This window comes from Limanda limanda, chromosome 2, assembly GCF_963576545.1.
Source record: "Limanda limanda chromosome 2, fLimLim1.1, whole genome shotgun sequence".
Classification (NCBI taxonomy): domain Eukaryota; kingdom Metazoa; phylum Chordata; class Actinopteri; order Pleuronectiformes; family Pleuronectidae; genus Limanda; species Limanda limanda.
In genome coordinates, this window is record NC_083637.1 from 23,048,710 (window position 1) to 23,067,532 (window position 18,823).

The 18,823-nt window shown below is 40.8% G+C and overlaps 1 protein-coding gene across 1 annotated transcript in view; it reads left to right on the forward strand.

Annotated features, from left to right (window-relative positions):
• Positions 1–869: 869 nt before the first annotated feature.
• Positions 870–18,823, forward strand: part of pkd1a (polycystic kidney disease 1a) — a 68,601-nt gene continuing 50,647 nt past the window's right edge. Inside the window, exons 1-4 of the mRNA XM_061087608.1 lie at positions 870–1,396; positions 17,030–17,101; positions 17,516–17,584; positions 18,559–18,630. Of these exons, the coding sequence (XP_060943591.1) occupies positions 1,083–1,396; positions 17,030–17,101; positions 17,516–17,584; positions 18,559–18,630 (527 nt within the window). The 5' untranslated portion in view covers positions 870–1,082. The remainder of the gene's footprint in view (positions 1,397–17,029; positions 17,102–17,515; positions 17,585–18,558; positions 18,631–18,823) is intronic.

Sequence of the window (18,823 nt, forward strand, 5' to 3'; positions counted from 1 at the left end):
CTTGATGGTTCTTTCAACAGGGAAAACTCTTGGTCCAACGTGCAAGTGAACATTCAAACCGACAAAACCTGAAGTACAATAGTATAATCTCTGTGTTACCATATGGGAGGGAGCAGATACCAGGCTAGGTCACTAGAAGTCATATTAAGGTTCATCTAATCCCAATGCCAGAGACCAGATGGGAATTTATATCTCGCAACATAAAACATCCTAAAATAATTCCTGCAGAGGCCTCCAAACCGCTCTACTTTGGTTCAGCTTATTCTCCTCGACCAAGGAGGTTGTGTTTCCATCAGCATGGGTTTGTTTGTGTGTAAATTAGCAAGATTACGAAAAAACTACTGGAACTGATTCCCCGAAACTTGATGGAAGGATCAGTTTGGGTCAGAACCCATTCAACTTCACTGCAGATCCAGATCAGGCGGTGGATCTCGAATGGTTTTGCTCTTTCTTTAACATCGTGAGAGGTTTTCCTTGATCTCTCAGAGAATAATTAAAAGAGCTGATATTTATGAGATCCAAATAAAAATGTGGTTTTAAGCTAATTTAAATGTGGTGTCATCAGGGGACTGTTGGGCCTTCGCAGAGGCATCTGTTTGTTGTTATTTAACAGTTGTGTTTAATACAACAATTCAATGATTTATGTTCTGAAAATTTGCCTATAAATTCAGGTTATTTGATTACAATGCAAGAGAAGCTTGAGGCCATTTGATTGTGTATCCCTCCTGTGATGCACTGGAGTAGGTTCGAGGAGACAGAGCAGTGCCAGGTCTCAGCGGTGGTGCATGGAACTGCATGACGTGGAAGGAGGAGGAGGAGAGAGGAAGTTCTCCCAAACTTTTTTCTCCCCTGAAAGAGTGGTTGAGACGCTCCGTTAGATTTTCAGAGGAAAGGGGATCCGACCAGACTAAAGGGAAAACGCAGGGGACACATCGGCGTCTACAAGTTGAACCCCTTCCTCTGCTTCTGTCTCCTCGCATGGGACACGCCGTGGAATAGCGGACGCGCGTTGTGTGAACTTTGTTTTTCTCACCGGACTGAGAGGACTTACACCATCAGAGGCGATGCGATGTGAGTGAGCTATGCCTTGTGGAAATGGACTGACTTTATCCAAGCGAAAACATGGCGTCTGCGCACCGAGGTTCAGCTTGTTGTTCTCCAGCCTGCTCTTGTTGCTGTGCTGCCTGGAGGCGTGGGGCTCCGGGCCGCAGGGGGGCTCCGGGCCGCAGGAGGGCTCCGGGCCGCAGGGGGAGGCCGGCCGGGGCTGCGGCCCCTGCCCGGCCAACTGCAGCTGCTCGCTGGCGGAGCAGCGCGCGTCCTGCGTCGTCAACTGCTCCGGCATCGGGCTGGACAGGGCCCCAGCGGCGGCAGACATCCCGCTGGCCACCAGCGTGCTGTAAGTACCGCGGGTTCGATAGCTGAGCCATGTAACTGGGGATCAGTGCGTGGAGTCACTTTCACCAGCTTTTAATGGCTGGGTCAAACTCAACACACTCTCCTGAAAACAAAAAATACAGTAGGATTTCTGTGAAATCTGGGGAAGCATGTAATTGATAACTTTTTTCTACATTTTTTCCTTTAGGAAATTATTTTCCCTTAATTTGTTTACACTTTCTACAAACGCATAAACACTGGTTTATGTTAATTTACACCACATCCCTGTCTTCCAGTGGTGGATCTAAGGTGTTTTATAAATCAGGGGCCCCAAAGGGGCCACAATTTACATTCAGAGCCCAATTATATGTCCAACATCCATGCACAATTCCAGATTCAGTAAGGTATATATTCATTGTTTACTGTTGGCTCTATAGCTTTGATTCAAAGCCACGCATCATTAAATATATATTGAAAATCCTTCCCGGTTCTAGCACAGTTTGTTTTGTAGATAAAAAATCTTTACATATTGTCATATTTATTAATATTAAAAAAATGAAAAAGGACTACTGATAGGATGGGCATGGGCCATTCAGAAGCCACCCAGGTTTCATCTGGGGCCAGCAGCCCCTCGGCCCTATCCCTGGATCCGCCCCTGCTGTTTTCTTCACACTGTCCATCTGTTTTCCTGATCAATTAATAGTTCGAGTCACCGATGACGCAGAAATTGTGTTTGAGACTTTTGCTGCTACAAACCCATGCAAACATTATTTCTTACAATGTTATGACATTAGACATAATGATTTATCAATAAAATAAATTGATTTAAACAAAACAATAGTTGCGGCCCTAGTTATGCATCTGCACTCCGACAGATGCGGGGATTGGATTAATGATGCCTTGAAAAACGAGCTCCAAGGCTCTTTAAAGAAAATCACTCAAATTTGTAAAGAAGAAAGATAATAATAAAAAAAAACACTTTCCCTTTACTTGAAGTTTAAGGTTAAGTGTGGCCCCGGCCTTCATCAGAGGCCATACTGCTTGTGTGTGTGTGTGTGTGTGTGTGCGTCTGCGTGTGTGTGTGTGTGTAAGAGAATGTGTCCCAGTCTGGTAGTTTCAGATGGAGTTGTTCACCAGAGAAATGAACGTTAGTGCTTGAAGTGCAGATCAGTCTTCCGCCTCTGGTGCGGCTGCAGCGAGAACATTCTGTCCTGCGCCAAAGGAAACCATATGTTGTCAGTTATTTGTTTCCCCTCTAACGACCCTCTTTGATTTAACTTAAAACATTTACCCTAAATTCCAGGCCTATAATCAATGCAAATAACTTTGGAACAAGCCCACTTCAGAGACTCTGAGCAGATAAACATATGGCCTATCGGGTTTTCGGAAGCAAAGTGAAACTGAGATTCTCCTCAAATAAAAACAGCATGCAGTTGTTATTGTTTAAGCTTTTTTACCCACTGTCTTATCTCAGCACGTTGTCACTTCCCAGTTTTTCATAGTATTTGAAAAGAGAGGGAGAAAGCTCTGTTGGGTGCGATGTTAATTAGAACCAGATCTTGCTGCAGGATCTGTCTCTAATCATGTCCGACTCAGTTGGAGCACTAATTGCATCAGTCCACTTAAACCTTCTCGGTCCTACTGTACCAGCAGAAGCCATGTGTGGAGGGGACCGACTGTGAGAGCAGGAGCTGCTATCAGCGTATGATACATTAACTTTAATCCCTTTTTCTTTTAAAGAACGGATGAGAAAAAGATCATATTCCCAAGTGGACCTGTCTTTGGGATGTCTGTCTCAATAAGAGAGATGAGAGTGCAGGACAAAAGTATGATCAGAGAATAACTGTTGCATATTTCTGCAGATGTTTCTCAGCAGTTTGTTATTGGCACTGTTGTTTGCAGGACAGAACAAACCCTGGGCCTCTACTGGATTAGTTACTAAAAAAAAACTGCTCACAGAAAACAAATGGCTTTTAAACATCAACTAGGAAGGATGGTGTAAATTAATAACAGGCCGACCTTAGCTGGAAGATGGGGCACAGTTTTTTTTTCATTATTGATTAATCCCTTGATCATTTGTGAAAAGACAAAGAGATAATATATAATGGCAAATTGCTGGAAGTAACAAATGACCTAAATACGAAGTCATTAGTTATAACAATTATTGCAGATTCATTTTGAATTAGGCACCGTCATTCAGATCCTAATACATCTCCCCTCGGTGTCATTATGGTTGATGTTGATACCAGTGATGGATAATAAATTAAACAATAACTTTACTCATTAGATACTTTTCTATGTAATGTAGCTTCACGGCTCAGATTCTCCCTATTTCTGCATCATCATCAATAGAACAGTGATAATAATTATTTGATTTCTGACATTTATTGAGTAGTTCAGCAGAGGCAGGTGCATGATGAGTGTCTCACATGGAATTGCTGTGGTAATCGCTTGATGTTCACTTTCTCCAAAAACATCTGCAGCGGGACGTGACCTTGGTCTTTGCTATGACTGTATTTTATAATTTGTGTGAGAGAAACAGAGGCAATTTCTAAGCACTAAGTTTATTTTGTTGTTAGATCTTATCATTCATTGTCTAAGTATAATCTCAGGGGACACTGTTGAGTATTTATCATAATTTATATTCCTGCTTATTTGAGCCCTGAGTGTTTGTCGTCCCGTGCAGCTTTATTTTGAAAGCTTTCGCAAGAAAAAATAAAGCAGTGCCAGTTTTACCTGATTTGTGTTTTTTTTCTGCTCGATACCCTAAAACTGTTGGAAGAAAAAAAAAAAAATTGTTTTTGCTTAATCTGTTGGCCACCTCCAAATCATAGCAACTTGTTTATCTGAAGAATTGAATTTTTCAACTGCTTCTCCCTTTCTTGATTTCTAATATGGCAGGTGCTGCATTATAAAAGGAGCAAGAGCATGTCACCTAACAAGAAAGGACATCAATTTAAGTAAAACCAATGTCACATCTGCCAAGTACCAGTTTTTCTCAGTCCTTGATTCTGTCTGGCCTCAGACACCTGAAAATCTTAATGATGTGGTAGTCGTGGAGCATTTGAACATATTGCAGTGTGCCATTGGGGAAAAGCATTCCCATTACACATTGGTCCATCTGTTCTATCCCACACACATAATAAAAATCTCTTAACACTTCATTTAGACAGTTTATGCAACTCTGAAGTCACTTCTGGGAAATGCCTGCGGACTAGACTCAGGTTTTTGAAACTCTCTGTAGCCTTTGTTTAGTGTGATGATTGCTGCGACACAAATCATCCGTGAAAGTAGACAGAGAAAGTGAATAAGACCCTCAGTCAACATGTGTCTGAATGTGTTGTAAACGGAACTTCTCATCCGTTCACAGTGGAAGACAAGTGGTTGGTGTAACACAGATGCACAGTGCACAGATGTCTGTGTTTCCTCTCCAATTAATGTGACCACTCACTATTTCCAACCACCAAATTGCTCTTATTTTCCTTTTAAACACATGGACACCTTTGTCAGTAGGTTATTACACATTTATACCGATGACTGCTCAGTCACCCTTTCATGTATTCCATTACTGTGCAAGTTGAGATGATATTTTATAAGACAATGAGAAACCTACCGTGTTTTGCAGGTGATGGGAACAAACAAGAAGTCAAACAAGGGGAAAAAAACAAACTAGAAGGCTCCAATTGGTGGATCCTTCTCAGGCCAAACTATCCCGGGATTCATTGCACTTCTATAACAAACTGTTTTTCAAAGTGGCACAACGCTTTGAGTGTGGCCATAAGTCTATATATAGACTATAATTCCTGTTCCAGTTAGATGGAGGGAAGAGATTTATTATTATTTATGTCAAGTAAGAAAGTAGAGTATTCATTTAGGTTAGTGAACTTTCTGTAACACAGTGGATGACTGCGGCTCCCTAAGGGCAGTGCACGGTTTACCTGAACTGTAAACACAGTCTTGGTCTCACACATCCTGGTCCTATCTGTTCCGTTAAGGATACTTTTGTGGTGTTACCATGGGAGCGGGATGCACACACAGACACACCGCAGGCACGGAGATGTGCTTTCGTGCTGTAGCGGAGAGCAGTTTTGGCTTTGACTTGGGTCATGAGGCTCCACAGCTGTCGGACAGCCGAGACTCAGAATCTGTAATTCTCTCACTTTCTCGTTCATTCTCTATCCGTCTGCTTCTCCTCCTACTGCAGAGGTGGTTATCATCCATACAACTACTTACACACACACACACACACACTGACTTTAATGAAGTGGGATAGGAAAGATTGAATGTACGGACCAGATGCAAGGAGGGATTTGTTGTGTTACCATGGCGATGCTAACTAGTGACATCACTGAGAAAAGCACAGACATTCCAGAAAGTCATAAATATGGGAAGGAACAGGGAGAGAAGAAGAAGACAAGACAGCTCCCATCGTCTCCTCCTCTCTTTCTCTCTCTTTCTCTCTCTCTCTCTCTCTCTCTCTCTCACTCTCTTACTCTCTCACTCTCTCTCTCTGTCTCTATCCGTTTGTGTCTGTGTTAGTAGTGATTTTTAAGTACTAGTTATGCTGTGGTTCATTATTAACTTGCTGAGGCAGTGCTGGTGGTTACATGACAGCCTGAAAAAGGAACTCTTTGTGTGTGTGTGTGTGCGCATGCATTTGAGTTTGTGATGCAACATGCACTTTAGATTGAAGTTATCCTTTGTGTTTATCTTTCTTACACTTTTACTGTGTAGTTTGCAGCACTGCAACTGTTTTGTCACTAACAACCTCCAAAGTACACTGCTGTGTCATGTTCACAAAATCATATAGTTGGCTGCAATGCCTCTTACCAACCCTGTGCCAGACGTGATGGGTTCTGAGATGGAAAACACTTGAAAAGTGTACAAGCGTCTTTCAGGGTCTCTGAGAGACATAATTGGGGTTGAAATGTGTGTAGGATGCTGTTGCTGAAAAACAGAAAAAAAGAGAAACGGAAATTGATGCTTCAAAAACATAAATACACACTTACCTTCAACATATTTTCAATTTAGGTAATTTATTTTGGCAGCTTTTAACCATTCATGTAGTGACGCTCAAGTCAGCTAATGTATATTCTGAACCTTATTGATGATGTTATGTACAACACTGCAGAAGGGTTGAGCTTAAGCCATCAATTTATTCCTGTATACACTGTACATATACATGTCCCCTGTGGTTGGATACATACATCTACGGTTTAGACCTGCTGTGTCTGTGTAGCCTGTTAACTGGGTGAGTCATATATACTTAAAGACTTAACTGTTAACTTCCTTTAGAGTTAAAATAGAAAACTGTGTTGTTAGTCTAACTCCGACAATATTCTGAGGAAATACAAAAGAGTCGTCGTCTAAATTTGTATCCTGCCAATAATTAAATAGGAAATGTACCTTAAGCCTCATGTTGAGTCCTTCCTCCCGTTACCACGTCCACAGAGGAGCTCGGTCTCTGTGAAGATGGGAAGTTGAAAAAGATCAAATTAATTTCATACCACTGCACCTGAAAGCCACACATTAGATGGATCCAACAAGCAGAAGGAGCAGAGAGCACAGTAAAATGGAGTCAGTGCTGCATGCTGCCACCTCAGAGCGGAGCACGTCCTCGTCTTCACCAGGGTTAGGGTCAGCTGCAGACGAGGTGGTGTTGCAGGTTTATTTAACTCCTGGGTGACACATCAATTTATGTGGAGCATCCCGCTTTTACAAACAACATACATTTGACAAAGCTGCTTTTTTCTCTACAACTGCCTGCACACATTGTTCGATTGCCTGGGGCCACATGCATAATGCCCTACGTAGGTTCCAGACTAGAAATATGCAGATGTGCTGTTTGTGTCCGTTTTGCACAGCAGTGCTTACATGTTGTTGTTTTATGAGTTTATCATCATTGTTAAACAACTCACGTGTACAAGTCTGACTTCCACTAATGTACACAGGAAACAGACATGTCCTTAACCTGCTGCCACACGTGAACACGCTGATCCACCAGTGAGTGAGCACAATGACGGTGAATGAAGCATAGCAAATCATGTTGTTGCAATGGAAGAGGCATCACAAGAGTAACCACACACACTTTTTTCTTTTTACAACCACACTACCAGAAGCAGGCCAGTGTTTTGTAACCTGTTGTGTCAGGTTGGTTGTGAGAAGTGTCAGGACCTTTCCTAATATTGCTGCATGGGAAAGACTTTAACAGCACATTTCGATGCACTTTTTTTTCATTTTTCATTTTGCATCGCTGTCTGCACTGCGCTATTGTAACTATAATGTAGGAAATGTATCCTTGGTAATGCACACAGGTGTTGAAAATTGAATTGGGGTTGTTGCTAGGTACTTCCAGTCCGTCAATATGATGAAATATTTTTCCGACAGCGACGAACACGTTAACAAACTGTCCGCAGTATGGCAGGAAATGCTGCTGGTAGCGACATACAATTAATTAATACAAGACTCATGCAATACATCAAGCAAATATTTAGGGAGCGAGTTGTTTGTTTGGATCTGGTGTGGCATGTAACCCAACAAAAGAAGCTTATTTAGAATGACTTAAACTACAAGATTAGCATCCGGGCAAACCACCTTGGATTGAATCCATTCTGTCGATATTGATATTGTGTGTATCAGTATTAGTATTAGCTTAATGTTTTGCCTGAGTACAAACTCTTGGAATTGTTACACCATGTTTCACTCACTCTGACCTAGTGTTAGTGTTCAAAGTACAGAAATGGCTTTATTTTACCGATGAAAAGAGATTACACTGCTGGAAGAGCTGACTAATTTTGTTGTTTCGCCGACCAGTTTTGTGGAATATGCAATTGGGGCAAAGCTGTTTGTCTAATGGCACAATGCCTGTTCCTACTGAGTGTGACTGCACTGTGTGTCACCACAGAGTGTGAACAAATGCATTGGTTAAAATAGCATCAATGCTGTCTTAATCAGTTAAAGTTGTTCCTGCTTCTTGAAAATAGAAGCGTAACAGTAGTTGATGGAAATACTGCAACAGCTGTTTTTGTCAGTGTTTTGGTGTTTGCCTTGTAACAGAATATGTCACTGTCTGTGTTTATTCTTCTTTTTTATTTTATCCTTTGCCGAGAAGAACTTCTGTTTCAATGTGATGACTTATGTTTTGATATTGATTGAGAAACTGCAGCTGATGACAGCTCGCTGCTGCTTATTACATTAGGTTTCTTTGGCAGATGCTTTCGTTCTAAGTGACCTTTCAGTAGATTGCAACAATGTGTGAAAGATGCGTCTACACGGTCAGAAATTAAACGAGAAAAGCAGAAGTAGAAGCAGGTTCCACTGCGCCATTATGTACTCGAACAGTTGTTTCCATTTGCAGCCAAGTTTTTTTTATTCATGGTACAACTATTCAGTCTTTTTGTGTGTGAATACATAAGCAAATGGAATTGAAAAGTTCCTCTCGACTGTGGTATTTGATTTTGAGTTACATTATATTAGTTAAATAATAAGGAGTTCCCACTGAAATTATGCTTCATTGAAATAATAACAATTTTTCGTTTTTGTAGTCACACACCCCAGAGGGTACTGCGGGTCTGAGACCCATTTTTGGTCTAAGCAAACAGTTTTTGGTCTTGAAGATATGTGGGACTCAGATTTGTTTACCAGAATAGGAGCGAACAGTGAATATAGGGTTGTGTTATTTTTCCCTGTATTATTGACGGCATTTAAAAGTGTGTATATGTGAGTGCATTGCTCTTTGAGTCAGTGTGTTTAACCGCGGCACACAGCTGCCCTTCACTTGCCAGCTGGACACCAGACAACCCAGGCAGCAGCAGCTGGAAAAATGGACAGAATGTTGAGGAGAGGAGAGGAGAGGAGAGGAGAGGAGAGGAGAGGAGAGGAGAGGAGAGGAGAGAAGAGGAGAGGAGAGGAGAGGAGTGACCTAGCCAGACTGTGATGCAGAACGTTTTTTTTCATTCCAAATCTCCTCAATCATCACTTCATTTCCCCCAGCTCCCTGCCCCATTCCCCTAATTTCATGCTCCCTCTCTTCTTGCAGTCGGGTAAAGACCCATCTACCCTAAGATTTCACCCGGCCCCTCACCCTGTCTGGGGCATGGGGTACTGGCTGGCAGCCCACAGTAGGGCAATTGTTCTCTGTTTCTCTCCTGCTTCTTCTCTACACCTGCCTTAATTCTCCTTCTCTACCTCCATCATCTTGAACTCCTCCTTCACATTTGTCCTGCTCCATCTTCCCGTCAGACTCTTCTTGGTCTGTCCGGCCATCAAATGTAAACAAGGCATCAGAGCAACAGAGAGAAAAAGAAGAAAGAAATGGATAGAAGTGTGTGGGGGAGGGAGGGAATCAGGCAGTGATGCTGAGGGGATGAAAGCGGCCACAGAGCAGTCTGTGTTTAGTGGGATACTGGAGCGCTGGCCTTTACTTACAGGGACAAAGACCACTGAGCCACCATGATATCGAACTGTCCTACAATAAGACCTCCGTTAGATTGAAGTTATCCTATGTGTTTGAAGCTTTCTTGTTGTTTTATTACAGTATAAGAGTCTGTCTCATCACAAGTGGAGTCAATTTCAACAATTAAAATACCCCAGAACAGTTCGTGAAATGTGTTGTCACGTCGTCCCTTCACTGCAATTTACAGAGAAGGTTTAGAATATCTAAGCAAAGAATATAATGTCACACTGATGCTTTTTAAAAACACAGTCCACACAAACAGTATGGGTTGAGAACTAAACACACATGGGGATGTAGGATGTTTAGTGATTACTGTGACAGAGAACAGCAGCTTGAAATCAGTTGGTCTCAAGTCAATGGTGTCAAGTTTGTATAGAAAATATGTGCCAAGAAATGTATTAGATTAAGTTTTGCAGCATTATCTAGGACTCTGCAGTTCACCCTAACGCTCAGTATGTCCCAAAGAACATCTTCCATCTATTGGAAATCTATTGCTAAATAAACATGTCAAGCTTTGGAGCATTGAGTATTTTACCGCATTTTGTAGAATCTGCACAGTGTTTACGGGATAATGCTGCCGGATTAGTTCCTATAGAGGCTTCAGAAATAATTTCCCTCCCATCATTTCAAAGTATTAGGATTGAAACTGATCACAGACACTCTGAAAGGCAGCAATTACACCTGCAGTTACCAGTTTTGTACAGATTGGAGACGTATTCAATCACATACCAAGCTCCTTCCGTTGCTTTGAGTTTTTTCTTTAGTCCCCCAGTTTTTTCAGATTGATCCTTTCCTCTATTCATATTTTCTCTCATTTCCTCTACCCATGTAGTTTGTGCATGTGTGCGCGTGTGTGTGGGCGTTTGTGTGTTCCATACCAAAACCCAGTTAAATGGGGATCGCCAGTTGGGAGTGAGCTGATTTTTGGGTCAGTGATTAAAGACAGGGTAAGGGTTATTGTAGGCATGGTTAGGATAAGTAAGGAAATAAATGTAAGTCTAGGCAAAGAGAGAGAACGTGTGTGTGTGTGTATGTGTGTGTGTGTGTGTGTGTGTGTGTGTTCTCATCCTCCGGCTCAGAATAAGTGGCACCAGACAGGCCTTATAAGGAGTGGTTAGATCACTGGCCACACCGTCAGTAAAACAGAACCATATGTGTGCTGTGTGCTGTGTGTGTGTGTGTGTGTGTGTGTGTGTGTGTGTGTGCGTGTGCGTGTGCATGTGCATGCATGCCCATATCTAAAATGCGATTTGCAGGGTGTGTGTGTGTGTTAGTAAGTAAAACCATGTGTGGCCAGAGGTAGCTGAGAGAACGGGAGCCTGTTGTTAATAGACATGTTGAAGGTCACATTATATTGTCATGTTAAACACACACAAACACACACACATTTTCTGTCTCTCTCTCTCTTTAATCTCCATATGTCTAAGGAGTGGTGCCAATTTGATCAGAATGAGTTTTCGTATATGGTCGAGCTATAAGAAGAGGTGTCAGCCTAATGTGTGAACGATCAGATCATGGGTGGAGCATCTTTCTGCCGTCCTCTTTCATCCACTGATGGGTTTAGCAGAGGAGGACTCGCTCCCTCTCTCTCTCTCTCTCTCTCTCTCGCTCTCTCTCTCTCTCTCTCTCTCGGTCTCCATCTTTCTTACACAGCTTGTCTGGAATGTACAGATGTTTCCTTTTGGGAATGGGCGTCCTGCTCTGTTCACACACACACACACACACACACCCACACACACACACACACACACACACACACACACACACACACTCAGAAGCACACACACACACATGCACACAAAGAAAGAAAGCGAGAGATACACATCTTCCTGCAGTAAATTGTTGATTATTAATTCAGCACACTGAAAGTAGAGATATGGATCAGAAAGGAAGTACAGCTTCTTCTACATTAGATCATTTCTGTTTTGCAGACCAGCACTACCTTGGTGTCCCACACAAGCAAACAACTCACACACACATTCATACACACATACACACAGTGCTCTCACAACCTCTGGCTTCTTGTCATCTTGCTCCCTGTTTATTTCTTTCCTTCTCCTTTTGTCTCACCGTTCTCTCGTGCAGCTGAGGCTCTGCCGTGAACTGACGAGACTGAAGCCACTTAACTCGGCTCGGCTCTGCCCTGCTCTCCTGGTTTTTCTTGGCAATTCACCTAAACACTTCAACCAATTCAGTTTTCTCACTTCTTGACTCGCCTCTCTTCTGTTTTTTCCCCCAATAACTACACCAGTTTGGAAATAATTTGATATATATGTATATGGGTTTGCACTCTGTTGAATGTAAGTAGTGGATAGTATGATTGGACGTACACATAAATATGATAATTTGAGCTTATTTACCTATAAACTTATATTCAGTCTGATATTAACTTAACAAAGATATATAATTATTGAAACATATGTTGTCTGATACTACAGTAACAAGGAATTGTTTTACCAAATAAAAACATTTGTTTTAGGTCGATTCAGAGAACATTTTAACATAACCTTTTCTGCCTATAGAGACTTGTGCAGTTTCTGTTAATGCCTGTGTGGAATGGGTGGTTTGTTTCTCCTGTGGTGAAGCTCTGGACCTACTTCAGAATTATTCTTTGTCACTAGTGAGTCCTCCTCAAATAGTTCTACAATATACATTCACTTTTATTATTTATGTGCTGGATGTTGTTCGCTGATGTCCCTGGTGCAGAGTAAATTTAGAAAACTTTGTGTTCATCCCACCTGGTTTAAAATTCAAATTTGCTTTATTAAGATTCCTGTGTGAGGTTTATATTAGATTTGTGCACCTTCACTAGCCTCACAATTCAATAATGATTCAGCAGTCAACAATTCAATGCACAACAATGCATCTCGATGTATTTCAATGTATCACATCTACAATTTTCTATATTACTGCACATTGCTGCTTTTTCATCAATTAATAAAATCAGTCATACAAACATTAACTCTATTTTTATTTACTAAAGTGCTTTAAAAAGTATTAAAGACTGTTACTGTTATTACAATTTACAAAGTAAGATTTTCAATTAAAAAAAATCTGACAGTAAGTCTATGACAGTGGTCAATGCGTTCCACACTGACTTGTTGAGTTTAGGCTTATATGCTGCACCGCTTTAAAGGACAAACTGGTCAGCAAGTGATTCTGCTCCTCTGATGTTTTCTAATCATCACACTTAGAACTGATCTTTATAAAAACGTACTGAATTCATATCTATGTCCGTGGATAAACGGGGCGTTGCTTCTTCTGCAACAAAGAATTAAAACACAGCGATGTGTAACCCACTCATAACCTGCAGGAGTGTGTGTGTCGGTGTGTGTGTGCATGTGTGAATGTGTGTGTGTGTGCGTATGAGAGTGTGTCTGCTCGTCTCACACACACAAAGTGATAACCACATGTATTTCGTTATTAATCGATGATGTCGGATCATGACTCCGGATCGTTCCGGTCACTTTAACACTGATGCCCAGTCTGTGCGAGTCACGTTACGTCTTGTGTTGTTTAGCAGGGGAATGCGTGTACACGGTGTATTTAAACACGTGTCTTATAAACTCTAGAGCGACTCAAACGTCAGTCCTGTACGTGTCCTAATACCATCAGTGATGGTGTTTATTATTAACGTGTAAAGTAGGGCTCATCTAACGACTATTCTGATAGTCGATTAGTCACCGATTATTGAAACGATTAATCGACTAATCGGATTATGAATGACACAAATTCTCAATAGCTATTATTTAGCAAGCAGCTTTTAAATTTAGCTTGAGGTTGTTCAAGGCATGTGATGACTGAAAATAAAGACAATAAAGATAGATACTTCATTATAAAAAATGTCTTTTAATAAACTTTGCTGCATATAAGGGTACTGTTGACACAAAAGCAAAGAAAAATCAAGTTTTTGTCCATTTAAAACCAAGGACAGGCAAAGTGCTAATAAAAAAAAATTATTTAAATTTAAGTTTCCCTTTTTACTGTGAACCAAGAACAGGCCAAGTGCTGGTACTAAAAATAAATTAAAAATCAAGTATCCATTTTTCGTGTTAACAAAAAAGGACAGGGAAAATAACATTAATAAAAACATAAACAAACGAAACTACAGTCTTCTTCAGACTAAATCATTTTGATTAAAACAAGACGTTTGTCAGGGAATAGGATAATATTTCGCTTTTAAACTCGTTAAAAAAAAGTTTAAACCATATTTTTGTAATGGATTCTAGAATCCTGCGCGCAGGTATATACGTTTATATATAACATCTGACAGAGGCGAGTCCGCATCGTCTCCGTTACGATGCGGACTCGCCTCCTCCTCACATGCGCGTGTCCTGCTGCCCTCGAGAGCAGGTCCGCTGTACAGATACTGAAGGTAGTTTTTCTCGGGCCATGTTAAGAGTAAAGTTCTCCCGAACTTTTTACTTACTGGTGCACGACTGCGCGCGGCAGCGGACGCCGACATTGGTCCATGTTTCGTCGCTATTGCACATGCGCGACTTTCAGAGATAGGAAGGGAGCGAGATGGCTCACTCCTCAGCTACTTCCATCAGCACCTCCGGTAAAACAACGTTTAGTTCCGCTGCGCGGCACGAGAAACACGCGCTATGACGTCACCAACGAATCATCGACGGGTAAATTTGTCGGCGACTATTTTGGTCATCGATTTTTGTCGACGACGTCGACTAATCGTTGCACCCCTAGTGTAAAGTGAGTGCAGGCCAGACGGGGAATGAGGAGGAAGCAGACTCAGACAGAGACTCTGACACAGGAAGACCAGACCTTTAATGTGGGTCTGTCCTGATCCTGGCGCAGCACGGCAGGACATCGCTAAAACAATAGTGAAAACATGAATCGATTATGTTCTGCCTCTGCATCGATGCAAAGTCGTCCACGTCTGCATCGCGATGCAACTAAGTATTGAGAAATTTCCACACCTCTAGTTTTAGATGTAAGTTTGAATGATTTACTGAGCTGTTGTTATTTCTTCACACATTGCATGTCGGTTATTTCAGTGGTCTGTTAAGCAACTACCCAAGTCTTTAAATCAACTTGTTATAAAGCATTGCAGCAACTAAACATTGTGCTTTTACTTTGAAGATAAATTGCTCAACTATGAATTTGTTACCTTGACAGAGATCAGTGCCTCTGTTGTGTGCCTGTGTCTCAGTCCCATATAGTATAATAAACATATCCAATAAAAAGGACATGTTCAACTGGGTCCACAGACAAAAGACACACTGCCCTGCCCCCATTGACTACTACAGAATGCTGGTCCCCTTTTTTAAATCATTTGTATAAATATTGGACATAGAACTTGTCCAAAAAGCCACAAATACAACAGTGCTCTTCCCTGGGCCATTAAGAATACACATGCCAATAGTTTGAAAAGATGAACAGTTAGTGAGATATGAGTTCTAAATACATACAGAAGTAGTCTGTAGATTAAATCTTTACCTTTCAGCTGTAAAATGTGAAATTCTATACATTCAATTTCTACATTAGCAAATTTAAAGGAACCATATCAAAAATATATGTTTGTGTTTTGGCAAAATGTAAAATCTAATTTGAAGAATCTCATTGTTTTTTGTGGTATTGGCCTAAAAAATAAGTCAAGTTTTGATGTGTATTGATATTATTTGAGAATAAGGCTTTAAAGTAGCGTATTATAATCATAGAGAATTATTTCTGGAAGTATTTTTAAAAGAAAGCAAGAAAATCAAAAGCCATTACTTCAGAAGAAAGTGGGTCACCCACGAACATGCACACATTTCCATGCAATCATGAAATAAGTGACCTGAACTTAAAATATTACTGGGTCTCATTTGCATCTTATTTCCTCCAATTTTGCATCGTGAATTTGAATATGAACATTATAAAATTTCATGTCAAGCACCTAAGTAAACCCTGTAGGCTGGTAGCCACTGTTCCATTCGTCTATTTTCCTCCCTCCTAGTCACAGAACGGAGGGAGTGTGCCTGTATGTGCATGTGAATCATTATAAATAATTCCCACTGAGTGAAAGACCTGAGCTGAACTGAATAAAGGTGCTTTGTTTCATGGAATCAGTTCCATATATAAACTTGTGAATGGGAGGAAATTACCTTTACAGCAGAGTGTTCTCATTAGCTGTCCTCTTCCACCTTTCATTCTCAGTCCTGGGCTTATTTCTTATTGATTGATATTATGTTATCTCATTAACTCATAAACTTCTGAATTAAACTTCTCAATAGATAATGAAGAAACTCACATGACCTCATTGTTATAGAAGGTCTAAAGCTTTATGATTTGCTCTTCACAATTTTTTTCGAATGCCTTCGGGGGCCTCCCAGAAGACATTTCACATCACGTCACTTTTTACTTCTTTGCTTTGGCTTGCAGACTTTAAACTGTTAAGCAGAAAGCCCGAATTACAAACAGGGAGAGTGCAGGGTTTCAAAAAGCAGGGACACTTGTAAACTGTGGCGTACGTATGTTATTGGTTCCACTATGGAAAATTTTTGATCGTCTTTTGTGTCTTGACGCATGTCAGGAAACAAAAGTCAAGATGTAGACCTCTGTTGCTTCAATTTAAGCTGCTCTTTACCTCCCTTGTAACAGCACATTTATTAAACTAAATCATACGAGTGCCCAATTTAATAGTTTATTTTCATCAATGGATAAAAGAATTACATATACCTTGAGAATTACTCACTAGCACAAACAGACACACACACCTTGCTGTCATTTTATTTGTTTGAATACATATTCTGTTCCTCCACAAATAAAAAGGACCCATTGTACTTGATATGTTATTTGTTAGGAGAGTTCACTGAATTTCATGCTGTTGAAAACAATGACTTAATAAATTGAAAAAGTCAAAGGTCACATTTATTTCAAATAAAAATATTTTTCAAACGTTTTGTTGTTAAGAAAATTCAGTTAAATGACAATTTCTTGCCGACAGCAGTTGTATGATGTGTCATCACAAAGATTCTCTATTGTTATGTCCTCAGCTTTGTGGTCTTTGGCACGTCCACTCACATATTTAGAGGGTCTGGTTTTATTTATCCCCGACTCCTTTCTTATGAGCTGAAAGTTTCACTTTCTCTCTTCTTCGCTGTCACAACATTTCATTTCACAGCACTTAGCCCATCACATCATATGGTCAATTACGTCATTGTGCATCTTAAAAGTGGATATCCGGGTTTGTTTCCTCAGAGATCTTTCCAAGAACCACATCTCCTCCCTTGATACCAGCCTGTTGGATCGTCTCACCGGCCTCCGAGAGCTGTGAGTACAGTTAGTATGTTGTTCAATTTTCACCTATACCCAACTTATGTGTCTATCTGTATACTTTAAAAAAAGGATTATCTCAAGAGCATGGTCGTTCAGTTTGAGAACACGACGTATTGATTTCACAGCGGATTTTGTATTGCGCTGACTCAAAACCCTGCGCTCGCACTCAAATATACCCTGCTTGTAGGGCGGGACAATTTCCCTTGTCGTCACTTCACCTGGCATTCTATTGGTTGGGGAATTTTGACAGACTTGTCGCATAAAAGGGACCAACAGCAGAAGTAAAAAAGCAGAAGTTGGAGCGCAGGAAATCTAAACACAAGCAGAGTATCTTTGAGTGTTAGCGAGGAAAAAAAATGCATCTCTGTCAATCCATCTAACTATTTCTATATATCATCTATGTTTTAGGTATCTTCAAGGGAACAGGATCAATATTCTCCCTAGAGGTGTATTCTGTTGTGGAACACTCTCAGTCGTGTAAGTACAGAGTCTGGAGAAGATGAGGACCTGGAAAACTAAAGGGTCTTAGTAAAGTAAAAGAGAGAAGCGAGGGAGAATGAGGAAGATGAAAAAGGAGAGAAAGAAAAGTTTGGTTTAGTCTGGATTTAAGTAGGCAGAAATCCCAGGAGTAAGCTAGCTGAACCAGAAAACACACCCACACACACTTTATATTGCACGCACACACACACACATACATACACACCAATCACTGCACAATTAAGTTCAATTACAGCTTACTGCTCCAGGCTCCCAGTACCTCCTTCTATCCCTCCCTCCATCTGTCCATCCCTCCCCCTACTTCACCCATTACCTTATTTCTTCCACCCATTGGATTGGTGTTTAAGTGTGTGTGTGCGTGTGTGCGTGTGTGCGTGTGTGTGCGTGTGTGATGAGAGAGGACTCTAGCGGTTTCCATCAGTTCCTTCCAAAACCACCACACAACGGCCCCATTATGTAGCCTTACTGGATAGAGGAGAGAGGGAGGGATGAGAGAACAAGCGATGGAAGCATGGAACCAAACCATGGAGAGTAGAAGGGTAGAAACACCACAAGTCTGAAATAATGTCTGCTACTCAGCACTGAAGTTGTTTGGGGGTTTAAATTGTGTTTATGTTTTCTTTGTCATTCGAGTTGTGTGCTGTTTTATATATTTGTGTAATATGAGCTATTTCTATGTAAAGAGAATGTGAGAATGTTTTTTCTCATTGATAAAAACAAATCTTAAAAATCATTCTGGATAAGTGCATCTATTCACAATTGGATAATAATGCAAGAGAAACATCCAATGACTCAATTATTGGCTTCAGATTTGTTTTGCCAACGGTAACTCGCATAAATCTTGCCAAAGTGATGGTTTGATAGTAATTGTGACAAACCTGATTAACCTGTAAGTGAAGGAGAAAGACGGGCTCTTGTTGGACTGTGATGATGTGTCTGTTTTATTCCATCAGCGATTTGAGCAACAACCAAATCACCACCATAGAGGAGAGAACATGCAGCAACCTATGCAATTTAACTCAAATGTAAGTAATCACAACTCATTGAACACCTCTTTCTCTGTTGTCTCTTTAAGTATGAAAATATGAAATAAGGATTCAAATATAATTGGACCCTGGTTGTATATATATATATCACACATGCACATAAATAGAAGTTCAGCATGATCACACATGCTTTAAAAACAAAGCATCGCGGTTCCAGTTAGCTCACCTACAC